This window comes from Lepus europaeus, chromosome 18 (assembly GCF_033115175.1).
Source record: "Lepus europaeus isolate LE1 chromosome 18, mLepTim1.pri, whole genome shotgun sequence".
NCBI lineage: Eukaryota > Metazoa > Chordata > Mammalia > Lagomorpha > Leporidae > Lepus > Lepus europaeus.
The window spans coordinates 50,517,453-50,545,031 of record NC_084844.1 but is presented as its reverse complement, the minus strand read 5'-3'; the positions used below and the strand labels follow the sequence as shown (position 1 = coordinate 50,545,031).

The window sequence follows — 27,579 nt, the reverse complement described above, 5'->3', positions numbered from 1 at the left end:
CAACTTTGCCTTTCAAATAAATAAATCTTTAAAACAACAACAAAATAGATGCCACCTATCTACTTATTTAAAATTATAAACCTCCAAGTGACCGCTGCTCTTCCCAGCCCGTATCTTCTGTTGTGACAGACTTAAACACTTTCAGGATCTGCAAGACCAGGGTTGAATTTGGAATACTTGGACTCCTGGGATTGTGTGTCCATGAATGAGCTGGTGAGAGGAGCACAGGCCTTGGCCCTGCACCCCTAGAGATCTGTGGACACAGCAAGTACCCGTGCCACCTCCCCCAAACACAGCTGCCCTCTGGCCACTTTTTAGGGGTGCCTCGGCTCTGTCCCACTGGGGATGCACCTGGACAACAGGCCAGCTATCAGAGGAGGGAATTCCGGGGTCACGGGTACCTAGAACTTAGACCTGAAGAAGGGGCACCGGTGCCAGACCCTGTGCACTCCTCACGCCAGCTCTCGCCCTCCTTGGTGCACGGACACAGCCGTTATGAGCGCAGGGGCTGTGGCTGTAACCCCAGCATCTCTCCTAAAAGTCAGGCAGACTTGTTTAAAGGAAAGCGCATCAGCCGTGCACCAGAGCACCTGGGGTCTAGGCCCTCTCCTGTCGGAAACAGCCGTTCACGCTTTATTTCCTCATCTGAGCTTTTCTTAGCCATCGCGGCAGCGAAGGTCCCAACAGGGTTGAGCGACTCTCCCAAGGTCACACAATCGGGACAGACAGAAGCTACGCACACTTCATTACCCAGCCTCCTCTCCCGTCCCTTACTTTATTTTAACGACTCATCTTGCTTCCGTGCAGGGGTGCCGGCCTGGCAGCGCCCCTCCGAGAGGCCCGGCCCTTCCCGCCGCCCTCCGGCGCCCTCCCCGCCCCCAGGCCTGCCCCGCGCCGCGCTCCCCGCCGCCTTCGCGAAGCCCCGCCCCTCCCCTCAGGCCCACGTCACGTGCCGCCCCATCCCCCCGCGCCTGCGCACTGCTTATTTCCCGCTGTCAGGATGAGGAGGCGGAGGTCGGCGCTCGGGTCCGTCTCTGCCCGGGGCTGTGGCGGCGCCGGCAGCTCCAGCCTTAGCGGTTCCTCCCTGGGCGGCGGCGGCGGCGGCTCGGTCGACGCCTCCTCCGCCAGCTGAGCCCGCAGGAGCCCGGGACGCCGCTTCCCCGCCCCTCCCCGCTCCCCGAGGCCGGTTGCCTGGCCATGGCGCAGCCGGGCCCGGCGCCCCAGCCTGACGGTGAGGCGCCCACCATGGCAGGCGCGGCGGGCGCGGCCTGCCTGGCGCCGGCGTCGCCGTCGCGGGGGGACCTCGGGGCGGGCGGGGAGGGCGCGCGCAGGCTCCGGGGGTGACCCGGCCGGGCGGCGGCGTGCGTGCGCGGGCTTGGGCGCAGGGGCCTGGGGAGGCTGTGGCTGGGGAGGGGGCGGGAGGCGCGCGGGGCCGCGCTCGCGGGAGGGCGGAGGGAGGCTGCGGGGGGCCTGGCAGAAGCCGGGGAGCGTGGGGAGCTGGCTGCCGTGGGAGCGGTGGGTCCGGCACGTGGGTTCTGCCCGCGCGGGGAGGAGAGAAATGAGGAACATGTGCTATGTGGGCTAAAGAAAAAAAAAGACTGTTCGCTTAGGTAGCGGTGTTGTGCCCTCTCCCCGCCCACCGGCGCACGGTGTAGAGCCCCTTTGCGTTCGGCTTTGTAACAGAAAAACTAATTCGGGTCGGTAACTGTGGTTAGTAGTTGAGAGGCGGTGTGGCTTAGTGGTGAGTGCGCAGGCCAGGGACCCGGATCCTTCACTCGCAGACGCGGGGCGCATGTTGTAACCTCTCTGAGCCTCCGTGTTGTCGCCCATGAGAGGTTATTTCATGCCTTTTTATCTGTGCGAATGGCCTACGGCACGTATGGCATGTGAAATGATAGTTGAGTATTATGAGGGTTCCAGCACTGGGGAGAACCGTGTTTTGCGAATGCCAGGGTCGAGGGAATGTGTCTTGGGTGGCATCTGTGTTCCTGGAAGCGAAGATTTCCCCCCTCCCGCATGGTCCAGGTTGGCTGTCAGAACCCTCCATGACCTTCTGGAGTGGACGAACCTCTGCTTCCGAGGGTCACCCCATCCGTCCGGAACGGCATTGATGTTTGGAAACCGTGTTTGGTCTTCGGCAGGATCCAGCTGTATCTAGTTGGGAAAGTCCTTTCAGGCCTGTTCAATAGCAGTGCGTGTGCCTAGCATCTTTAAGTGTGATTGAATGTGGAATATGCAGAGCTTGACACAGAAGCTTCTTACCGACTTGCCTTTGCGGGGTCGCTCTTGAAATGGCCTTTCATGAAAACTTCACTGGGGGAGCTTGAAACAACGTTATCAGATGTTAAGGCTCTCTGGAAAGTGTGCTGGACAGCCTGCTGGCCTCCCTTGGATTTTGCTGGTTGCCTACGGGGAGACCTCCAGTGGGTACACCTGGAGAGGTCTGGGATCTTGCTTGTAGAAGAGCAGCGAGTGGTTTCCGGTGGGCCGGCCGAGAGAGGAAAACTGGCATGTGTCCGGGCTACATTTTAATCCTCACCTTCTGCATTTGGTGTCAGGAAAGCGAGCTTTGCTCTTCCACAAGCCCTCTTTGTTAACAGCACACAGAGGCAGAATAGAGAGAGTGCCCAGCGGCTTCTGGTTCTGATCTGGGCTGGTCGGTGTGCCCAGGCGGCCGCTGCCGTCTGGTGAGCTGCATGGAAACAAAAGTGTGGGGCGGCTCAGGTGACCCGACAGCCTGGAATCGGAATTCCCTGCCTCTTTCGAGATGTGGAATGGTCGTCCTTGTAAACAGGCAGAAGTGACTAAGCACTTGCAAGAGGCTAGGAAAAAGGAGCTTTTGGAGATGGGGCATTGTTGCTATTCTTAGTGCAGGTTTATTTCCTATTTTTCAAATCTTGTGACTCTAGGATGAGATTTAGTTTTTGTAGTTTGCAGTTACCTTAAATTTATGTAGTAAATGGACAGACACTGCTTACAGAAGGTGAGTGATCGGGTCTCTTTAGTTGAACACATCTAGACTAGTTTAGCTTTAAGCATACTTTAATTTCCTAACCCTACTAGTTAAAAAATTCCAGAATTTTTTTAGCACCAAATTGACAATAAATATAACTGCCTGTCTTTGCCTTTTATTGCTTGTATCCTCTTTAGAAGCGCTTGTCTTATAACATTGCTTCCCACCCCCCCCCCCCACCTTTTGACACATCTTGCTTTGTTTTTCATGGAGATGTGGTAGATTAGGAAAAAAGGGTAGATTCTTGTATAAATTGACAGGCTAAGAGGTAATTTCTTTTTATTTTGATTTTCTTGAACAAGTTTTTCTTTGACACTGCATTCTTAGCTTATTAGTTTCAACCTTATTTTAATAGCTAGTAAAAATTCAATTATTTTTACCTGAGAATGCAAGGTTCAACATTTTCAAATTTTTGTTTTAAAGATTTATTTATTTATTTACTTGAAAGTCAGAGTTAGAGAGTTAGGAGAAACAGAGATCTTCCATCTGCTCCCCAAATGGTTACAATGGCCAGAGTTCAGCTAGGCCGAAGCCAGGAGCCTGGAACTCCCTCTGAGTGTCCCAAGTGGGTGCAGGGGCCCAAGCACTTGGGTCATCTGCTGCTGCCTTCCCAGGCTCACTAGCAGGGAGCTGGATCGGAAGTAGAGCATCTGGGACTTGAACTGATGCCCATAAGGGATGCCAGTGCCACAGGCTGTGACTTAACCCACTGTGCCACAGTGCTGGCCCCAACATTTTCAAATGTTAATGTTTATTTTAATCTAAGTTGAACTGTGTCTTAGACACATCTGTTCTGACTTTATTAAAAAATAGTGCTTTCTATAATCCCTCCATTAAAAATAAGTATATTTAGAAGTAGTATTCTGTCTTCCCCCATCTGCCAGAGATAACAACTGTTAAGTTTTCTGTCCCTTTTTCTTTTTTATTTGACAGAGTAGACAGTGAGAGAGACAGAGAGAAAGGTCTTCCTTCCATTGGTTCAGTCCCTAAATGGCTGCCACGGCCGGCACTGTGCCGATCTGAAGACAGGAGCCAGGTGCTTCCTCCTGGTCTCTTGTGCAGGTGCAGGGCCCTAGCACTTGGGCCATCCTGCACTGCACTCCCGGGCCACAGCAGAGAGCTGGACTGGAAGAGGAGCAATCAGGATTAGAACCAGGTGCCTATATGGGATGGCGGTGCCGCAGGTGGAGGATTAGCCAAGTGAGCCATGGTGCTGGCTCCCTGTCCTTTTTTCTGTAGCTAAACAAGTGAGATACATTTTATTCCTGAAACAGACACACTTTACGTGACAAGCCCACTCCTTGACTTTCTCAGTACATGTTAGCTATCACCATTATATTCTTGTGAATAGTTATGTGGCCATGTCATATGCTGTAAGTCCTGCAGGGATTCTCTCAGGACATTGTCATATCATTGAGATTGAGTACTGTTGTAATGCTTCTGCTCTGATTGTATTGACGAGGAAACACAAACAGAAAAAGTCAAAGAATCATGCTTAGAGTTACACAGCGAGCAAGCGGGGGCAGCAGGATTCACATCCAGGTCATGTGAAGCCAGAGCCCTCTGTCCTGTTCACTAGATCATGAGCTACTTTCCAGCTCAGTTTTAGAAGTCTGCCTTTTTTTTTTTTTTTTTAAATGTTATTTGAAAGGCAGAGTTACACAGAGGAGGAGAAAGGAGAGAGAGTTTGTGTGAGTGTGGGCTTCTACCTGCTGGTTCACTTCCCAAATGGCCACAACAGGTGAGGCTGGGCCAGGCTGAAGCTGGGAGTCTGGAACTCCATTGGGTCTCCCATAGGGATAGCAGGGGCTCAACTACAGGGGACATCTTCCACCATCCTAGGTGCACCAGCAGGGAGCTGGTTGGAAAGTAGAACAGCCAACCCTGGAACCCGTGCCCATATGGGATGCTGGCATGGCAGGCAACAAACCAACTTGCTACACCACAACACCAGCCCTCTGCCTCATTCTTAGTAAAGACGGTTTCATATTTGCCTCTCTTTTGATGGACAAGTAGATTGCCTTCAGTTTTGTCATTATTTTATAAGCAGTATTGTAATGGATGTCCTTGTATGTATTTTTCAGACATTTTTCTGTAAGATTGCTGATTTAGTGCTGAGTGATTTAAAATTTTTTTTTTTTTTTTTTGGACTGGCAGAGTGGTCCGTGAGAGAGAGAGACAGAGAGAAAGGTCTTCCTTTTTGCCATTGGTTCACCCTCCAATGGCCGCCGCGGCGCACCGCGCTGATCCGAAGGCAGGAGCCAGGTGCTTCTCCTGGTCTCCCATGTGGGTGCAGGGCCCAAGCACTTGGGCCATCCTCCACTGCACTCCCTGGCCACAGCAGAGAGCTGGCCTGGAAGAGGGGCAACTGGGACAGAATCCGGCGCCCCAACTGGGACTAGAACCCGGTGTGCCGGCACCTAAATTTTTAAAAAGATTTATTTATTTGAAAGGCAGAGTTATAGAGAGGCAGAGGCAGAGACAGAGAGGTAGGTCTTCATCTGCTGGTTCACTCCCCAGATGGCCACAATGGCTGGAGCTGTGCCGACCTAAAGCCAGGAGCCAAGAACTTTTTCTGGGTCTCCCACGTGGATGCAGGGGCCCAAGGATTTGGGCTGTCCACTGCTGCTTTCCCAGGCCATAGCAGAGAGCTGGATAGGAAGTGGAGCAGCTGGGACTCAAACCGGCGCCAATATGGGATGCCGGCACTGTAGGTGGTAGCTTTACCCACTAGGCCATGGTGCTGGCCCTGTGATTTAAATTTTAATAGCTGTTCCTGGCTTACTCTCAAAAAAAGGTGTCAGTTTGTATGCCTGCCAACTATGGGAGGGGGTGGATTTCCCCCACAATCTTACAAGCTCCAAATGCTGTCAGTTTTAAGTTTGTCTTCTGATGAATTTTTTAAAAATGCACTGTTCAACCAACAGTGTGCCTATTCTATGGTAAGTCCTGTGTTGGACTCCAAGAAATTTAAGGATGAACAAAACCAGATCCAGATTCAGTCATTAATTGGATAATCCCACAGACAGGTAGAAAACCATTTATTCAACTCATAGAAGTGTGTACTGCTTGCCAGACACAATTCTGGGGTACTTGGGATACATCAGTGGGTAACACATATAATAACCCTGCCCTGATGTGGGAGAAGCAGATACTGAACAGCAAAAAGTAATCAGATGACATGGATTATCAGGTGATAAGTGCTATGAAAACAAAAGTGGAGCAGGGTAAAGGGAAGGAGTGGGGCTGATTTTAAATAAGATCTTTGCAAAGACTTGCAGGAGACAGGGGAGTTAGCTGTGAGGATCTAGAGAATAGTGTTCCAGACAAGAGGGATCATTTTTTCGCAGATGGCTTAAGGGTGTGTGTATGGTATGTTTGAGGGATGGCATGGAGGTCAGTGTGGCTGGAATAATGTTCCGAGGGTAAGGGGAGGGAAGGCCATGGTGGGCGGGCAGATCTGGGAGAGCCCGCTGGGCATTGTGAAGACTGGTTTCTGCCATGGAGAACCATTGCAAAGATTTTGAACAAAGGAGTGATGTGATCCAGCTGGGCTGCAGGATTGGGATTAGAGTAATAGGGAGGTGAGGAAGGCATGAATTCACTAAAGAGGTGAGGGGACTTGGCCCACTCTGCAGGTAAGACAGGGTTTGCTGATGGTTTGGATGTGCGTTGCAGGAGGAAGAGAGAGAGCAGACATTACCCACAAGTTTCTGGTCTGAGCAGCTGAGTGGTGCACAGTGGTATCATGTCTTAATTGAGAAGCTTGTCCCATTTAGGGAGATCAGGAGAGGTTTCTGAGGAGGTAGCCCTGGAGCTGAGATAGCGTGGGTGAGCAGGAGTCCACTTCTTAGGAGGAAGCAGGCGGATATTACAGAACCGCAGAAATAGCCTGTGTGCCTGGACAGGAGAGGTGTGGGTTGGCCTGAATGCTCTGGATCCTTTGAGCTGTTGGGAAGCCACTGAAGGGTTTTAAGCGTAGATGACATTGGCGTTCTGATTTGCACTTAACTTGATCCTGGATGGTTAGGTTGTTAATTATAGCATCAGTTTGTTTGTTGGCCACCTTTATTTTATGAATTGTCTGTTAAAATCTATTGTCTGTTTTTCCCCTATTGGGTTCTTTTCCTCATCAGTTTGGAAATTAAGACCTGCTAATCCCTGTGTGTCTAACTACATTCACCAAAATGAAACTGTTTCTAAACTTTCCTCTATGTAGCTACTTACCAAATTCTTTCCACTTATCAAATCCCATTTGAAAGTGTATCCATACTGCAGTGTTTTCCTTAGAGGTCTCTGCCTCTTCCCAGGCAACATTGACCCCTGTCTCCTCTACATACCCCTGTGGGGCTCTCTCATCCTCCAGGAGCGCTGTGTTCCCCTTCTAAGGTGTGAACTCTTGGACAGAAACCAGAACATTTTCAAGGGGGTAAAGATTTATTTACTTGAAAGTCAGAGTTAGTGAGAGACTGAAAGAGAGAGAGATGTCTTCATCTGCTAGTTCCCTGTGGCTGTAGCAGCCAGGTCTAGGCCAGAAACTCCCATCCCAGTCTCTCATCCACATGACAGGGGCCCAAGTACTTGAGCCATCTTTTTTTTTTTTTTAACTTTTATTTAATAAATATAAATGTCCAAAGTACAACTTTTGGATTATAACGGCGTTTTTACCCCATAACCTCCCTCCCACCTGCAACCGTCCCACCTCCCACTCCCTCTCCCATCCCATTCACATCAAGATTCGTTTTCCTGCTTTCCCAGGTTCACTAGCAGGGAACTGGATTGGAAGTGGAGCAGCCAGGACTAGAATCGGTGCTCATATAGGATGCAAGTGGTGGCTTAACTCACTGAACCACAGTGCTGGCCCAGGACATTTTCATCTTCATAGTTTCAGTTCCTGGTATGACAGAACTGATACTACAAATTTAATGACTTTGGCTTTGCCTGATGTTCTGTAGGTGTATTTAATGTACAGAATGTAGTAGATAGAAACCAGGTAACTGAAAGGAATTCTAGAGACGAGTTATCTTTATTTCACAAAGTAGGAACTTAAAGACTAAAGGGGTTGAAGTGAATGAACATTGTAGCTGAGCCAGGACTAGAGCTTACTATTGGCGTGGGACTCGGGCTTCTCTTCTGACTAGTATTTCCTTTTGTGTGGAATGAGCTTTCTAGAAAATGCTGCTCGAAAAGAATGACAGAGTGGGTACAGCCTGGAAATAGTTAATGAGGTAATTGGCAGTAATTTCTTTTACTTCAGTACTTTCATCCTTTAAACACATATTTATTGCTTATGCTTATTGATAATGGGCATTGTGTTGGGGATATTATAGCAAGGTGAAGTGCTCCTTTCCCTATGGAGCCTTAAAGTTTAGAGGTGAATAGAGATATGCACCATGAGGAAAAGGCGGTTTTTTTTCATTGATACTGGGATTCCCGGAACAGTACTTGCCTTAGGGTAAATATGAGCAGTCGATATCTGAAAGGCAGGTGACAGCGTACGGTAGTGTGGTGGCTCTTCACAATTTGCAGATGTTTTGATATCACACGGCAGAGACGTCTTCTATCACTCAGAATGTTTCTTACCATAGCCTTCTGCCTCTGCTGCACGCTGCTGGGTCCCAGGTTATACTGGAAAAGGTAGCGTTTGAATAGAGCCATAAGAGTTGTGTAGAATTTTTGACAGGTGGAGAAGAAATGACAAGTTCCTGGGCATATGCAAATTGCTAAGATTGAATAATGAAGAAATACAATATCTGAACAGACTAATGAGTGGTAGTAATGAATCAATAAGAAGTCTATCATTAAAAAACAAAGCCCAGAACCTGATGTCTTCCCTGTGAATTCTAACAAGGTTTTAAAGAACTAATGCCAATTCTTCTTAAACTCTTGCCAAAAATTGAAGAGGAGGGAATACTTCTTAACTCATTCTATGAAACCAAAATCACCTTGATATCAAAACCAGACAAGGATGCAACAACAAAATACAGGCCAATATCCCTAATGAATAAAGATAAAGGCATTGTTGTGGAATAGTGGATGAAGCTGCCGCCTGCAGCACCAGCATCCTACATGGGCACCAGCTTATGTCCGGACTGCTCCACTTCAAATTCAGATGCCTGCTAATGGCCTGGGAAAAGCAGTGGAAGATGGCCAAGTGTTTAGGCCACTTTCACATGTGAGACCTGGCTCCTGGTTTTGGCTTGGCCCAGTCCTGGCTGTTGTAGCCATTTGGGCATTGAACCAATGGATGGAAGACCTCTGTGTTCCTCCCTCTCTTTCTCTGGAACTCTTTAAAATATTTTTTTTTAAAAGATGACATTGTCAACAAAATATTAGTAAACCAAATTCATCAACAGATTTGAAAGATCATTCACCATGATCAAGTGGAATTCATTCCAGGGATGCAAGGATGCTTCAACACATCAGTAGATCTAGAAAAAGTATTTGACAAGAATTTACTATGATAAAGACTCTCAACAAATTATAGAAGGAACTTAATTCAACACAGTCAAGGCCACAGCTAACATATTGAATAGAGAGAAGTTAGGTTTTTCTTCTAAGCTCTAGAAGGAAACAAGGATTCCTACTTCCACCACTTCTATACAACATAGTACTGGAAGTCCTGGCTACAGCAATGAAGCAAGAGAAGTAAATGAACATACAAAAACAGTAGCATCTCTATACACTCACAATCATCTGAAAAAGAAAATACAATGGCTACAATTTTTTCTGATTTTATTTTTTAAAAAGATTTATTCATCGGGGCCTGCGCATGGCTCACTTGGTTAATCCTCTGCCTGCAGTGCCGGCATCCCATATGGGCACGGGTTCTAGTCTCGGTTGCTCCTCTTCCAGTCCAGCTCTCTGCTGTGGCCCGGGAAGGCAGTAGAAGATGGCCCAAGTGCTTGGGCCCCTGCACTCGCATGGGAGACCAGGAAGAAGCACCTGGCTCCTGGCTTCAGATCGGCGCAGCTCTGGCCGTAGCGGCCATTTGGGGAGTGAACCAATGGAAGGAAGACCTTTCTTTCTCTCTCTCTCTCAATGTCTAACTCTACCTGTCAAATAAATTAAAAGATTTATTCATTTGAAAGGCAGAGAGAGAAAGAGAGATCTCTTCCAGTGGTAATTCACTTCCTAAATGGCTGGAGCAGTCAGGATTGGGCCAAACCAAAGTCAGTAGCCAGGAATTCATCTGGGTCTCCGTTTTGGGTGGCAGGGACCCAAGCACTTGAGCCATCACCTGCTGTTTCCCAGGCACATTTGCAGGGAGCTGGATCAGAAAGAGAAGAGCTGAGACTCAGACCAGGACTCTGATACTGCATGTGGACATCCCAAGCTGAGGCTTAATCTGATGTGCCACAGCACCTGTCGTAAACACAATTTAAGAATAAATTTAACTGGGGCTGTGCTTGGGCACCTGAAGATCCAGAAGAAGCTCCAGGTTCCTGTCTTCTGCCTGGTCCAGCCCTGGCTGTTGTGGCCTTTGGAGACTGAATCAGTGGATGGAAGGTCTCTCTCCATGTCTATCCTCCTCTCTCTGTTACTCTGCCTTTCAAAAAAAAAAAAAAAAAACAAACAAAAACAAACAAACAAAAACAAACAAAAAAAACCAAACAAACAAAAAAACAACTAATAACCAGGGAGATCTCAACACTGAAAACTGTGAAACATTAGTGAAATATATTGAAGACACAAATGAATGGAAAGATGCTTATGGATTGGAAGAATTAATAGCTGTGAAAAGTTCATACTACTCAGAGCAATATGTAGAATCAAAGCAATCCCTATCAATACCAGTGATGTTCTCAGAAGTAGAAAAAAAAAGTTTAAAAATTTGAATGGAATCACAAAAATTCACAAATAGCTACAAAAGTCATTAGCAAAAAGAACAAAGCTGGAGACATCATACTATGATTTCAAAGTGTACTATGAAGCTATACTAGGCAGAATAATATGATATTGGCATAAAAACCAACACACAGACTAATGGAACAGAATACAGAGCCCAGAGAGAAATCACATTTACAGCCAAATGACTTTTTTTTTTTTTTTTTGACGGAGTGAATAGTGAGAGAGAGATAGAGAGAAAGGTCTTCCTTTTTGCCGTTGTTTCACCTTCCAATGGCTGCTGCGGCCGGCGCATCTCGCTGATCTGAAGCCAGGAGCCAGGTGCTTCTCCTGGTCTCCCATGTGGGTGCAGGGCCCAAGGACTTGGGCCATCCTCCACTGCCTTCCCGGGCCATAGCAGAGAGCTGGCCTGGAAGAGGGGCAGCCGGGATAGAATCTGGCGCCCCAACTGGGACTAGAACCCGGTGTGCCGGCGCCGCAAGGCTGAGGATTAGCCTGTTAAGCCACGGTGCCAGCCCAGCCAAATGACTTTCAACAAGGGTACAAGAACACATGATAGTGAAAGGACAGTCTCTTCAATAGTGTTGGGAAAAGTAGATATGTATACAGCAGGAAAATGAAATTAGATCCTTTTACTGACCCAAAAATAAAAATGGATTAAAGTCTAAAACATAAGACCCCCAAACTGTGCAACTACTAGAATAAAACATAGGGTAAGCACTCTATTGATCTGGGGAATGATTTTGGGTGTGACCTCAAAAGCACAGTCAACAAAGGCAAAAATAAACAAGGTTACATCAAATGAAAAAGCTTTTGCACAGCAAAAGAAACAAGTGAAGAGACAACCTGTGGAATGGGAGAAAAATTGGGAAACTGTACATTTGCTGAAGGGGTTAATATCCAATATGTATGAGGAACCCAAACAACTCAATAACAAGAAAATAATGAGCAAAAGACCTGCATTGTGTATTTCTCAAAAAGAAGACATACAGATGGCCAACAGGTATATGAAAAAATACGTGGTATCACTTATCAGGGAAATGTGAAACAAAACCACGCTGAGGTACCACTTTCCCTCTTACTAGAATGGCCATACCAAATGCTGAAAAGGGAGAGAATGTTGGGGTGCAGTAGGTTAGGCACCACTTGGGACCACCACATCCTGTACCTGAGTGCCGGTTCAAGTCCCAGCTATTCGAAGCTTTCCAGCCTGCTTCCTGCTAAGGTACCTGGGAGGCAGTGGATGGTGGCTCAAGGTACTTGGGTTCCTGCCATCCCTCCTGGGAGACCTTTACGGAGTTCCTGGCCCCTGACTTAGCTCCACATTTGTAACAGATGGACGTTTTCTCTCAGTCTTGCTGTCTCTGTTACTCAGCCTTCCAAGTAAATAAGTCTTTTTAAAAAAAGAGAAGAGGGGCAGGCATTTGGTACAGTGGTTGAGATGGCACTTGGGACATCCACATCCATGTTGGAGTGCCTGCTTAGCTTCCTGCTAATGTATACTCTGAGACAACAGATGATAGCTGAAGTACTTGGGTCCCTGCTACCCATGTGGGAGACTGAATTGAGTTCAAGGCTCTTGGCTTCAGTCTGGCCCTTCCCCTGGCAGTTGGGGGCATTTGGAAAGTGAACTAGCTGATGGAAGATCTCTGTCTCTTTGAAATCAAATTAAAAATACAAAAAGTAAAAGTTCATGAGGATGTAGAGAAAAGGGAGACTTTAAGACTTTACACCCTGTTGGTGGGGGTTTGAATTAGTATTGCCATTATGAAAAACAGTATGGACGTTCCTTGGAAAATTAAAAATAGTAGTACCCTAAGCACCACCTATCCCACTATTGGTTATGTATCCAGATAAAGTGAAGTCAGTGTTCCAAAAAGATACTTGCATTCTGGTATTTATTGTGACACTATTCATAATAGCCAAAATGTTAACCTGCGTGTGTGTTAATGGATAAAGAAAATGTGGTTTATATTCACGATGGATTGCTCCTCGGCCTTTTGGCTAAGATCAAGTGTGTGTATTCACGATGGAATACTATTCAGCCTTAAAAAGGAAGGAAAGCTTGCTTGTGACAGTGTGGACCAACCTGGAGACCAGTACATTGACTGAAGCAAGCCAGGCACAGAGACAAATAGAGGGCTTCTAAAAGCATGGAAGATGGCTGTTAGGAACAGAACTGTGTGGATTTCATATTTTTTTTACACCAAAATAAATTTACCTTTAAATTCCATTTTTTTCCACAAACTTTTTGAAGTAACCTGGTATTGCATGATCTTACTCATGTGGAATCTGAGGAAGTTGACCTCATAGAAGTAGAATTAAAAAAAAAAAAGTAGTAGAATGGGGAGTACCAGAGGCTGGGTGGTTGGGGGGAGTGGAGTTGTGGAGATGCTAGTCAGAGGCGGTTTAACTCTAGTTAGGAATAAATTCAAGAGATCTGTTGTACAGCGTAGTGGCAATACTTAAGGGCGTTACATTTTTAAAAGATGCAAAGAGCGGACATTGCCATAAAAAAATAACTGAGGGGATGCATTTGTTGGTTGGCTGGGGTTAGTCATTCCATAGTGTATGTATGCTGTAGAATACAGCATGTACATGATAAATGTACTTTTCTGTCACTTTTTAAAAACAATTTTTGATAGATGGATTTAGTGCCTGGAGAAAGGTGTTAGAGGAGAGGGAGAGTCTTGCAGGGTGGGGCTGGAGTGTGTGAAGTGATGGGGTATAAATAATCTGGTGGTTTGTGTGAAGCCTGCTCAGGGGCAGGTTTGAAAACGGAGATTGAGCTGGCATAGTGGGTATAGCCACTGCTTGGGCACTGGCATCCCATATGGGTGCTGGTTTGAGTCCTGGCTGCTGCACTTCCAATCTAGGTCCCTGATAATGGCCTGTGAAAGCAGCAGAGGATGGCCCAAGTGCTTGGGCCCCTGCACTCACATGGGAGACCCAGAAGAAGCTCCTGGCTTCGGATTGGCCCAGCTCCGGGCTTGGGACCATTTGGGGAGTGAACCAGCAGGTGGAAGATCTATCTCTGCCCTTCAAATATACAAATAAGTCTTAAAAAAAAAAAAAATTGAGCCTGAATGGTAAAGCTTTGCCAGCCAAGAAGTTTGGATTTTCCTATGATGTGGCTGTGTGTTTTGATTAATATTGTGCAATCTGAAGCTCGTTCTGGAAATCACACAGAAGTTAGATTGGCTATGAGGCAGATGGTTGGGTAAGAAGATTGGATTAGGCTATTGCTTTTGCCTTGGTGAGAGATGAGGTTATAACCGATGGTAGTGGGAATGGAAAGAAGGAAATAATAAATTTGAGAAGTACTGTGCTGTTAAAATAGCAGTTTGCTGAGCATTTGGTTTGGGGTGTGGACAAGAGAGGAAACTAAAGATGCTGCTTAAAATGTGGCTAGAGTCTGAGCAACCAGTGCAAGGACAGATTGAGTACTAGGAAGTGGCCAGTTTGGCTTTAGATGTGTTGATCTGGAATACTCATGGGGCAGCCATGTAATTAGCTAGAAATACAAGGGTATTTCAAAAAAGGTTGTAGGGTTCATTTACTTGAAAGGTGGAGAGACAGAGAAAAGTCTTCCATCCACTGGTTCACTCTAAACAGCCTCGATGGCCCCGCTGAAAGTCAGGAGCCAGGAATTCCTTCTGGGTCTCCACATTGGGCCTTCCTCCGCCGCTTTCCCAGGTGCTGGTTCAGAAGCAGAGCAGCTGGGATTCAAACTGGTTCTCCAATACAGGATGCCCATGTCTCCAGTGGTAGTTTAACCTGTTGTGCCCAGTTCTTTGCATAGGCTTGGAACTCGGGTAAGAAATCAAGGATGCACACTGCTCAAGGAGAAAAGTATAGCTGTGAGGAAGGCCACAAGTAAGATTAGTGGGTTAGATGAGGAAGGGGAAACCAGTGAACCTTATAAAAAAGGGGAGCTGGGAGGAAGGTTAGAAGTCAGTAATAAAGTTTGAAGGAGTGTTGGGGGGAGCTGGTCAGCAGTAATGAATGCCGCAGTCAGATGAAGACAGAAATGCTCATTGAAGTCAGCATCTTAGTGACCTGAGGAGCATGTGCAGAATGAATTTTAAAATTATGATACAGAGATGGGGTAGTCACTTGGGAGAGTGGTAAGGCTGTGGCAAGATGTCTGTGTATGTTTAAAGAACAGAGATTAGATCACTGTGGATGCTAGAGGACTGCCAGTAGTAGGAGAGAACCAAAGATGTAAAATTAAGGCAATGATAGATCTCAAGGGAACTGAGAGAACAGATGGGATGGATTGAGAGCATGGAGGTCAGCAGGAGAGACAAGGACCTTGTCCTTCAAAACAGAAGAGAAGGTGTAGCCTCCATTCCCTGATTCATTTATTCAAACATGCATGATTTGAATATCTATGGACACGGAAGACCAGGCGCTTGTACTCCACGGTGGTTATAGTTTTGAAACCTTTACCACAGTCAGATAGATTAGGTTGTTTATACTCTCCTGGGTTCCTCCCAGTTATCTTAACCAAAGAACACAGAAAATAAGTTGGCGATTTTCCCAGTTGTCCTAAAGGTGTTATAATCAGTACCATTCTAATTGCACAGGAAACAAGTTAATTCATTATGTACTTTGAATGCCTTGGCATTAGGGCTTAATTCTTTCATGGAACCTGGGTTGAGATAGATGGGCAATCCAATAAGTGCAGAATATGGTTGGGTCCTACTGTGAGAACCTTGATGTGGGTTGTGTTGCTATTCCTTTGGCTTCAGCTGTCAAAAATCAAGACACAGCTTTATTTTGCTTTGATTTAAGCCATTTAACCCCCAATTGCTACTGCTTTCTCTAAACTACATTTATTGTATATAAACTGCTGCCTCTCGTGTAGATCGCATCTCCCCAGCTTAGCTATTCAAGAGCAGAATCTTTCTGAAACTACTGCCATCATTCATTTTATGGTGACTCTAGTAGTCTCTGCAGAGAGTAATGAAAGGATATTAACAGTTTGGATTAATGTCTACTGCAGAATATTATACTGCACTTATTCCCAACAGATGGGAATGTGGTCTCTAGAACATTTCCACTGTCTACGGTAGCTGTGTTAGAAAATTCTTAGTTTTGTTGGGTACAAATTATTGTCCTCCTACACTTTGGTTCTGGCCTATTGAACAAATAATCAGATTATTTTCCCTTACGTCAAAGGTCTTCAGAGCTCTCTTCGGTGTTGGCAGTTCCTCCTGTGGAAGGGTTCCATACCATTGCTAGTTGGTGTGGCCTCCTCTGCTAGACCAGCCAGATGTGTTAGTAATTTGTAGTTTGCTCATGCTCTTATTAAAGTGGTGCACCTGGGAGTGAGTGTTTAAGATTAAGACATATGTGCCCCCCATCAGAGTGCCTGGGTTTGATTCCCAGCTCTCGCATCTGATTCCACTTCCCGCCAATGCAGACCCTCAGAGGCAGCTATGGTGACTCAATTATTTGATTGTGGGAAACTGGATTGAGTTCCCACCTCCCAGCTTTGGTCTGGCTCAGTCCCAGGCATTGTGGGATTTGGAGAGTGAACCAGTGGGTGGTTCTCTGTCTTTCTGCTTCTCTAATAAATAAAAATTGAAAAAGTGTTGTACCTAAAATTGGTGAAACTATTCCAGATTTAGAACCTAAATAATTTGTGCAAAGAACAGCAAAACCATTCTCTTTTGATCAGGACCCTTAACTCTCTCTGTATTGTAGGCTGATACTCCCTCCATTTGTTTTAATCTTCTGTATCATATTCATAATAAAAATAACAGTTCCCTAATGATGTGATATTAAACATCTTTTCATATGCCTGTTTGCTGTCTGTATATCTTTGGTGGGATGTCCATTCAGATCTTCTGCCCATTTTTTAAAATTAGCTTATTCATTTTCTTATTGTTGCATTTTGTGAGTTCTTTGTATTTTTCAGATAGTAGTCCTTTGCCAGATGTCTTGGCACATGCTTTTCCCTGATATCCATAGTTTGTCATCTTGTTCTGCGGACAGTGTCTTTGCATAGCAGAACTTTTTAATTTTATTGAAGTCCAACTTAATAATTATTTTTTTTCATAGACTGTGCTTTTGAGGTTGTAGTTAAAAAATCATCTCCAGGGCCGGCCCCATGGCTCATTTGGTTAGTCCTCTGCCTGCGCTGCCAGCATCCCATATGGGCGCAGGATTCTAGTCCTGGTTGCTCCTCTTCCAGTCCAGCTCTCTGCTGTGGCCCCGGAGGCGGGGGGGGGGGGGCAATGGAGGATGGCCCAAGTGCTTGGGCCCCTGCACTCGCCTGGGAGACTGAGAGGAAGCACCTGGCTCCTGGCTTCGGATCGGTGTAGCTCCGGCCGTGGCGGCCATTTTGGGGGTGAACCAACGGAAGGAAGACCTTTCTCTCTCTCTCTCTCTCTCTCTCTCTCTCTCTCTCACTGTCTGTAACTCTGCCTGTCAAATAAATAAATAAAATCTTAAAAAAAAAAAATCATCCTCAAACCGAGGTAATCTAGATTTTTCTCCTGTGTTCTTTCCTAAGTGGTCTATAGTTTGGCGTTTTACAGTTAGGCCTGTGACCTATTTTTATGTGAAGGTGTGTGCCTAGGTTTTTGTTTTTGTTTGTTTTTTAGTATGTGGATATCCAGTTCTTTCTTTAAAAAGTCAGTCTTTTCTGTATTGTATTACCTTTGCTCCTTTGCCAAAGAACCATTGACTGTACTCATATTTATGTGGATCTGTTTCTGGGCTCTCTAGTAATTTCTTAATTGTTTTTGCATCAAAAATAATAGATACTTGTGGTAAGTCAATTTGTAACTAAATCATATAGATGTCCATATATAGGCTAATAAGGTCACCTCTTGGAGATAAACACAATTAATGCTCTGGTATATATTTTTTCCATTAAAAGCAATGTGTATTCTGATGACTGAAAGTAGAATCATGCTGTATACTGTTCTCAAGCTTCCTTTTCTTTATTTTTGATATAGACTCCTTATTTTTGAAATAAATCACCCATTTTTATAGCTTCGTAATATGGAGGCACCATAATTTTTAAAAGTGAGTCCTCTGTTGATGAATAGTTAGGACAGAATAATGCTGCATTGAATGTCCTTGTGCATCTCTAAGTCATTCATGTGAATATTTTGTGGGATAAATGCATTGAACTGGAATTAATGAGTCAGAATGTGCACATGGAAAAATTAAATGACAGGTACCAAATTCATTCACAAAAAAGTCTGATAATATACAGGTTTACCATGGAGATATGAACAGGATTATAGCTCCTCAATATGTTTACGTTCTTTGCATATGGGGAAATCGACCATTTGCATGTGTATAGTGAAATTTTGACAGTCAAAAACAGTATTTTACTTTATCTGATTTGATGATCAGTTTTTCTTTCAGCTTCTAGGTTTGTATTCTGACTCTTTGTCAGCATTACCGTTTACTGTTTACGTAAAGAAAATTTGATCACTTTGAAATTTATTTTAAGGGAGTAGAATCCAGTCTTTCCTGTTTACTTTCAAATGGCTAGCCAGTTGTTTTTTTTTTTTTTTTTTTAAATAAATTAATTAACTTGACAGGCAGAGTTTACAGAGAGAGAGAAAGACCCAGAGAAAGAGATTTTCTGTCTGCTAGTTCACTCCCCAAATGGCTGCATAGCTGAAGCTGGAGCTGGGCTGGTCTGAAACCAGGAGCCGGGTGCTTCTTCCAGGTCACCTCCGTGGGTGGCAGGAGCGCAAGGACTTGGACCATCTTCCGCTGCTTTCCCAGGCACATTGGCAGAGAGCTGACGTGAGGCTTTACCTGCCACGCCACAACGCTGGCCCAGTTTATACTATACAGTTGATTAGTCCATTTTTCTAAATTGATTTTGCATTGCTATCATTTATTGTATGCTAAATTTCCAAGAATAGTTGAACCATTTTTGAACTATTTGTTTTTGAACTGTTTTTCTTAATGAATTTGTCTATTATGGCTGTCATCATACATAGTTAAAATTCCCGTTCTTTCTTACTTTCTAATGTTTCAAGGAGCCAGGCACCCTTCATTATTCATTTGCTGGAATTTTCCTTTTCTGTTCTTAAGTATTTACTCATGCAGGTTAAAGTCAGACTAGGCACATGAAGCCTGCCCACCATGCTTCCCTTTCTTGTCAAAAGAACAAAACAAGGGACTTAAGAATACCTCACTGAGTTTATAAACTAGGAACATATATCTTTAACAAACATCTTCACAATTAAATGCATTAATTATGCTTATATATTATTCTTTGAAGGTGGTGGTATCCCTGTTTCACAATTGAGGAAATGAAAGTTTTGTAATTTTTCCAGGATCCAGGTTCCTCTGACTCTTTTTATGCCTGCTGCTCTCTATCAGATCCGTTTTAATTACGTAAACTCTCAGGTATTTAAGAAAGGCAAAATTAAAGCAAAGCCCTGTGTTTCTTTACTGATCGTAAAGTGTAAAGAAAACGTAAAGGAAAGTGAACTTAACCATAAATCTGTCCTTCAGAATAATTTTTCATTTTGATATATTTCTAGTTTTATATCTTATATATAAAATATTTAGTTTTTATATTTTTTATATTTACAACTAAAAATATTGGAAAACTGTAGATCACATTTCCCATGTGGTTTTGTATCCTACTTTAATTTTAATTATGATGTGAATGGTTTTCCTGTCTTGTAAGTTAGTTTTTAAGAAACCTTGGGTTTAAGTCTGTAATTTATCATATGAATGTGTCATTTTCTATTACCGCCATTTTGATTATTTATAAATTCTACAGGAAACATCCTTGGCCATTAATCTTTAATTCCTTCTTTGGTTATTTTCTAGAGTGTTTGTTGTGGATCAGAAAGCATGAGGTTTTATAAACATTGCCAAATTGCTTTCCAAAAAGCTAGATCTCGCCTACATTTCTACCATTACTGCTGGTGTTCATTAGATTTACCAGATCCTTGGCCGGCGCCGTGGCTTACTTGGCTAATCCTCTGCCTGCAGTGCTGGCACCCCGGGTTCTAGTCTCGGTTGGGGCACGGGGAACTAGTCCTGGTTGCTCCTCTTCCAGTCCAGCTTTCTGCTGTGGCCCGGGAGGGCAGTGGAGGATGGCCCAAGTAGCGGCCCTTTGGGGAGTGAACCAACTGAAGGAAGACCTTTCTCTCTGTTTCTCTGTCACTGTCTATAACTCTGTCTCTCTCTCTCACTATCTAACTCTGCCTGTCCAAAAAAAAAAAAAAAAGACTTACCAGATCCTTGCCAGCATTCAGTATGGACTTAAAATTTTCTTGTCAACATGTTAGGCAAAAAGATGTGGTATTTTACTGATGTGTTAAGTTGCATTTTTAGTGTGAAATTATATTGGCCATTTGTTTCCTTTTTTAGTACATTGCCTTTTCATATCTTTTGCCATATTCCTATTAACTTATAAATATATTTTCTTTTTTATTTGTTGCAGATATTTTTCCATGTTTTTCCTTTGCCTTATTTTGTCATTTTAGGTAATTTTCTTTCTTTTTTTTTTTTTTTTTTGACAGGCAGAGTGGACAGTAGAGAGAGACAGAGAGAAAGGTCTTCCTTTGCTGTTGGTTCACCCTCCAATGGCCGCCGCTGTAGGTGTGCTGCGGCCGGCGCACCGTGCTGTTCCGATGGCAGGAGCCAGGTGCTTCTCCTGGTCTCCCATGGGGTGCAGGGCCCAAGCACTTGGGCCATCCTCCACTGCACTCCCTGGCCACAGCAGAGAGCTGGCCTGGAAGAGGGGCAACCGGAACAGGATCGGTGCCCCAACCGGGACTAGAACCCGGTGTGCCGGCGCCGCAAGGCGGAGGATTAGCCTACTGAACCACGGCGCCGGCCTGGTAATTTTCAATATAGAAAAATCTAACATTGCACTTGAGCAAACTTGTTGGTAATGCTTTGAGACATTAAAAACTTTCTCTTTGAAACATGAAAAACTTTATCTCAAAATCAATTAGATATCCATTCATACTTCGTTTTATGTTTTTATTTATTTTTTTCAATACTTTAATTCCTGATTGTTACTACATAAACTATTTCTCAAATAAGGTTTTCCACATCTTGTATTTAAGTCGCTACTTTCTGAAATTTTATTTTTTATAATTCTAGGTGAGAGGTCGGCGCTGTGGCTGCTAAAGCGCTGCTAAAGCTGCTGCCTGTGATGCTGGCATCCCACAGGGGTGTCGGTTCAAGTCCCGGCTGCTCCACCTCTGTCCGAGCCTCCTGCTGATACACATGGGAGAGCCGCAGAGGATGGCCTAAGTACTTGGCCCCTTCTATCCATGTGGGAGACCCAGGTGGACTTCCTGGCTCCTGGCTTTGGCCTGGCCTAGCCTTGGCCCTTGCAACCATTTGGGGAGTGATCCAGTGATCGGAAGATGGATATCTCGCTCTTTCTGCCTCTGCCTCTCAAATAGATTAAAAAAAAAAAAAAAAAGAGTTCTTAAAAAAATTTTTAGATGAAGTTTATACTGCTCATTATGAACATCTCAAAGTATAGAAAAACATAGAGCAGAAAAGTGACGAGGCAAAGGCAGTTTCCATTAACGTCTTGGTATATTTTCTTCAGTTACAATATGTGTATAAAATAGAAGAAAAAAATTCTTAAAAATTATACTTTTATAGCATTTTCCCCCACTTAAATGAAGTAATGTCCATGATACATTAATACTATTTTTAATAGTGTTTAATAACTAATAGTATTCTTTGTGTTTTTTTTTTGACAGGCAGAGTAGACAGTGAGAGAGAGAGAGACAGAGAGAAAGGTCTTCCTTTTGCCGTTGGTTCACCCTCCAATGGCTGCCGCGGCTGGCGCACCGCACTGATCCGAAGCCAGGAGCCAGGTGCTTCTCCTGGTCTCCCATGTGGGTGCAGGGCCCAAGGACTTGGGCCATCCTCCACTGCACTCCCGGGCCATAGCAGAGAGCTGGCCTGGAAGAGGGGCATCCGAGACAGAATCCGTTGCCCCAACCGGGACTAGAACCCGGTGTGCCGGCGCGGCAAGGCGGAGGATTAGCCTAGTGAGCCGCGGTGCCGGCCAATAGTATTCTTTTTTAAGATTTATTTATTTATTTGAAAGTCAGAGTTACATAGAGAAGGAGAGGCAGAGAGAGAGGTCTTTCATCTGCTGGTTCACTCCCCAATTGACCGCAACGGCCGGAGCTGTGCTGATCCAAAGCCGGGAGCCTGGAGCTTCTTTCAGGTCTCACGCGGGTGCAAGGGCCCAAGGACTTGGGCCATATTCTACTGCTTTCCCAGGCCACAGCAGAGCACTGGATTGGAAGTGGAGCAGCTGGAATCTGAACCAGTGCCCACATGGGACTCTGGCACTGCAGGCAGTGGCTTCACCTGCTACGGACACAGCGCCGGCCCACTAATAGTATTCTAATATATGGATTCCATAATGTGTTAAATTAATTCTCTAATGGTAAATATTTATTTTTTTTTCTATTTCAGGTAACACTGCAGTAAACATTCTGATACATATGAGGGTACTTCCATTTGTGAAAAAATTGAATTAAAATATTTTGGCACAAAAAACATTTTTAAATCTATGCATAATTTTTCATAATAGGCATTTTCCATGAACCTTGTAAAGACTGCATATCTTCAAATATTTGTTGAAATACTTCCCTCTAACAATATCTTAGTTGTTTCAGAGGTAATACACATTTAAAATTTGAGACTTTGTGCATTTAAAAATTTTTTGCATTTAAAAAAATTGTAATTTGGGGCCATTGTTGTAGCAGAGCCAGTTAAGCTGATGCCTGCAACACTGGCATCCCTTATGGGCGCTGGTTCTAGTGTGGCTGTTTGTCTTTCCATCCAGCTCCCTACTGTGGCCTGAGAAAGCAATGGAAGGTGGCATAAGTGCTTGGGCCACTGCACCTGCATGGGAGACCCAGATGAAGCTCCTGACTTCATCCTGGCCCAGCCCTGGCTATTGCAGCCATTTGGGGAGTGAACCAGATTATAGAGTATTTCTCTTTGCTCTTTCTCTCTATATAACTCTGCCCCTCAAATACATTAATCTTAAATATATATTTCATGTACACACAAAAAACTGTAATTTTAATTCTGATAAAAGTTGTATGTATTTGTGAGGTACCATGTAATATCTCAAAAGATGTATACATTGTGTAATATTCAAATCAGAGTAAATGTGTCTGTTTTCCTCAAACATTAATCACTGCTTTATGATGATAACGTTCAGAGCCCTCTCCTAGCTTTTTTGTTTGTTTGAAAGGGGGAGAGAGGGAGGGAGTGTGCCATGCTCCTGTCTGCTGGGTAACTCCCCAGGTACTTGCAACAGAGCCATTTTATTTTTATGGCTTTTTATTAGAAAGGCATACAGAGACATGTCTCCCACCTACTGGTTCATTCTTCCAATGCTTGCAGCAGCTGGGTTTGAACCAGGCTGAAGGTGGGAGCTGGAAACTCAATCTAGGTCACCCATGAGGGTCACAAGGGACTCAGCCACTTGATCTATATCTCCTGCTTCCTCCCAGGGTACATTAGCTGGCAGCAAGGGGGGCTCTGAATGGCTAGACCAAATGTCTGTTCTGATACATTTAAATCTTGATGAACTTCCCTTGTATCAGTTAGCCACACCTGTATCTGAGAGCAATTGGAAAGCCAATCCCAATGACTTCCGAAGTAAAGAATTCAGTTTTGGTGAGTAGCACGCTTATGTAGAGTCTTCCGAGGCAGGTTCAACTGTTCAAGGATATGGAGGATCCAGGCTCCTCCTGTTTTCTCCTTTTCTCTGTGGGTCTGTTTGCTCACATACCCTGCCTCCTCCACCCCGCCCTTGTAGGTTCAGTTCTGATTTCCTTTTGGGATATTCCTTTGAATGTTTTAGCATTTTCTTAGTTTTAATTGTTGGGTTATTTAAGATATAGACTCATTTTTATATTGGATATTCTTTGTTTACTATAGCTATTTCCTCTCTAATTACTTTTCTTTTTTTTAAAAAAAATATTTATTTGAAAGAGTTACAGAGAGAGGTAGAGACAGAGAGAGAGGTCTTCCATCAGCTGGTTCACTCCCCAGATGGCCGTAACTGCCGGATCTGCGGCAATCCGAAGCCAGGAGCCAGGGGTCCTTCCGGGTTTCCTACCCGGGTGCAGGGGCCCAAGGACTTGGGCTATCATCCCAGGCCATAGCAGAGAGCTGGATCGGAAGAGGAGCAGCCAGGACTAGAAATGGCGCCCCTATGGGAGGCCGGCACTTCAGGCCATGGTGTTAACCCACTTTCCCACAGCACCTGCCCCTAATTACTGTTCTTTGTAATTCACTGAGAATGTCTGGGGTCTTCTCAGTCTCTTTAACATAACGGATTCCAAAAGTAGATTTCCTAATGTTAGATGGTTTTGGTATACTTGATGTAATCTCAGTTTGGTTGTGATATTTTTCTGCTAGTAGGTAGCTAGATTTCATTTGCTAATGTTTGAAAATGTCAATACTTGCGAGTGATGCCTTTAATTTAAAAAAAATCAACAAAAATCATTTTGGTGAGCAAAGATTTACGTTTCTTTGATTTTTGTTGGCATTTAGAGTTACTTTGCAAATCATCTCTCTATCCTTTAACTCTTAAGTGATGTTTGCCTTTTTATTGATCAAGAAGAGCTTTTTATACAACCATACAACTCATTTTTTTCCAACAAAGTTTGTTATGCATATGAATCTGTGTGGCAAATGAACACAGGAGAACAAATTAGGGAGGGGGAGTAATGTGGACATTGCTACCTGCATCACCTGATTTGACTGTCCTACTGATAGAAACATTGCATATCTGTGGTCTGTGTTTGTTTCTTCCAGAGCTTTAAGGATTGTATGGAAGCTACTTGGGGATAAAGCCTGTCTTTCTTACTCCCATAACCAGCGTGTCTCATGTTTGGTGATAGGACGGTGAAGCCTTTTTGTTTGTTATGGAGTGACCTGATTGAATTTGGAACAAGAAAGCAAATTTTTTTTTTTTATTGTAACTGTTTTCCACATTAAATTTTTTTTAAATTGGCTGTTCCAAAACAACCATACATATTTTAAAAACCATTTTTTGTAGATTATTTTATTCAGTTAAATTAGTTTTTTTTTAAAGTGTGTTATTGTTGTTTCAAAAGCATAATGACAGAGGTAGAGAACGATTTTCTGTTTGCTGGTTTATTCTGCAAATGGCCACAACAGGGTGGGCTGTGCCAGGCCAAAGCCAGGAGTCAGAAATTCTATCCGGGTCTCCCATGTAGGGGCAGGGCCCCATAGGGATCCAAATACTTGAGCCATTGCCTGCTGCCTCCCAGGAATCTGGATCAGAAGTGGAGGAACTGAGCCTCCAACAGGCCTTCAAGCATGGGATATGGGTTCCCGAGCTGTGGCTTAACCCACTGTGTCACAATGCCCGGTCTACCCGTGAAGATTTTGGATGCAATGTTTGCCTAGTTTTAGTAGGACTGCTGTGTCTAACCTGTATTTCTTTGATATTTAAAGCAAGCTTCATTTTTATGAAGTGAACACAATGAAAAGCACCTAAGCAAGTGGTAAATGAGTTTTTGAGAGAGCTGCCACAGAGGTTTATGAATGAGATGTAGATTCAGACTAGATGATCTTCGAATTTCAGGGTTGGGAGGGACTTTGTGCCAGTCTTCTCTATATAGGTTCTCAGCCCTGTCAGTTTACAACAGGTTTCTCACTTTAGTTCCTCTTGGCATTTTGGCCAGATAATTATTTGTGGTAGGGGGCTGCCCTGTCCAGTGTATACTCTTTAGCAGCATTTCTGGCTTCTGCCCACTGGATGGATACTAGCACTCCAGTAGTAACAGCCAAAGTTGTCTTCAGACATAGCCATTCTGTCCCTTGGATAATGAAATTTAGAGCCATTGTTTAAAGTGCTATAGAATACCCTTTTACTTCTGATATACACTTACACACAAGACTTAAAAGCTCAAGACCCTAACAGTATAATCCCCTTACTATAAACGAAACAATTTATAATTAATCTGTATTTTAATATGTAAATAAACGATGTGACTACATAAAAGCACCCCAGGAGTATTGCACCTGTTACCTCTCCTGCTGTAGTAATCTCCTGTGACACCTGCAGTCACAGATCTGGAAGACTCTGCAGCCAGGCAAGTCCGTGTTTAATCCAACTCTGCCACTCACCTGCTGGGGGTCTATAGAGAGATTACTTCATCGCTCAGAGAATATTTCTTCATTTATGACTTAGGGTGATAATATCTGCTTTATGATTTGTTTTGAAAATTTAATGAGCATATAAAATAACCTGCCTAATACTCTGTAAAGAGCTATATTTGGATTATTTAATCCTTACTGTCACCCTAGAGCATATTACTGTTACTAGTTTCCATTTTTACAGATGGGGAGAAGGAACCGGTTTGTAAACAGCAGAGCTAGGATTCGAATCCTGTTTTAACTCCAGAGCCTGCTTTCTCAAGTGTCATGCTCTCCTGCTTCCCATTTACCACTGGATACATAGGTGATACTCAGCTGTTAGTGCCTTTATTACCCATTGCATTTTTCTAGCTGTAATTGAGCTGCCCCCCCCCACAAGTGTTAACATCAGCATTCTCTCTTTGAAATGTTGACTTGTTGGTTCTAATGTTCCCTTCCCGAGAAAAATCTTTACCCACAGGTAGACAGGAGAGCTGTTTATCAAAATTCTGATCCCTTTGTATGTATGACCTTGGTATTTCTGAAAAGTTCATAAATAATGTATCCAGCTTTCCTTGTGAATAAAATATAACCCTGTGATTTTATTTATGAAGAAATTTTCTTCAGATAAGTGACCCCCTTGATATAGTTTTTTTTAGCTATAGTGTAGCCTTTTTATAATACAAGTTGTATGGAGTCAAAGAATTACACCTCCATTTAAAATTTTCCATGTTAACAATAAAGGCCAATATGTACATAGAGAATTTGATTTGTTTTACAGTATTATAAAACATGGTCTTGAGAGGTATCTTATGCTGCCTTCCATGTGGGCTCAGGGGCCCAAGGACTGAGTCATCTTCCACTGCTTTCCCAGGCCAAAGCAGAGAGCTGGGTTGGAAGTGGAGCAGCTGAGACTTGAACCGGCACCCATATGGGGTGCTGGCTCTGCAGGCAGCAGTTTTACCCCTATGCCACAACGCCGGGCCCCAGAATGTTGTTTTATGGATACATTGTTTTTCAATTGATTTAGATTAAGTCTCAGACACAAATGATGACTTCAGAAATTAACCTTGGGGCCAGCACTGTGGCATAGTGGGTAAAGCCGCTGCCTGCAATACCGGTATCCCATATGGGTGCTGGTTCGAGTCCCACTGTTCCTCTTTCGATCCGACTCTCTGCTATGGCCTGGGAAAGCAGTAGAGGATGGCCCAAGTCCTTGGGCCCCTGCAGCCACATGGGAGACCCGGAAGAAGCCCCTGACTTCTGATCAGCACAGCTCCAGCTGTTGTGGCCAATTAGGGAATGAACCAGTGGATGGAAGACCTCTCTCTCTCTATGGCTGCTTCCCTCTGTGTAACTCTTGACTTTCAAGTAAATAAATCTTTAAAAAAAATTAACCTTATATTCTTTTGCTCTTACTTAAAAATCTCTGTGACTAGAACATCTTAGATGCTTAAAAAGTGAGAAGATGAGGATATAGACTCACCATCCTCTGTGTGTCATGATGACTAAGATATGGCCAGTCTTATCTCTAAGCCCACTTCCCC

The 27,579-nt window shown here is 44.1% G+C and overlaps 1 protein-coding gene across 1 annotated transcript in view; it reads left to right on the top strand.

The window, feature by feature from the left end:
* The first annotated feature begins 1,017 nt into the window (after positions 1–1,017).
* Positions 1,018–27,579, top strand: part of RABEP1 (rabaptin, RAB GTPase binding effector protein 1) — a 106,714-nt gene continuing 80,152 nt past the window's right edge. The window contains exon 1 of the mRNA XM_062175191.1: positions 1,018–1,231. Coding sequence (XP_062031175.1) covers positions 1,198–1,231 — 34 coding nt within the window. The 5' untranslated portion in view covers positions 1,018–1,197. The remainder of the gene's footprint in view (positions 1,232–27,579) is intronic.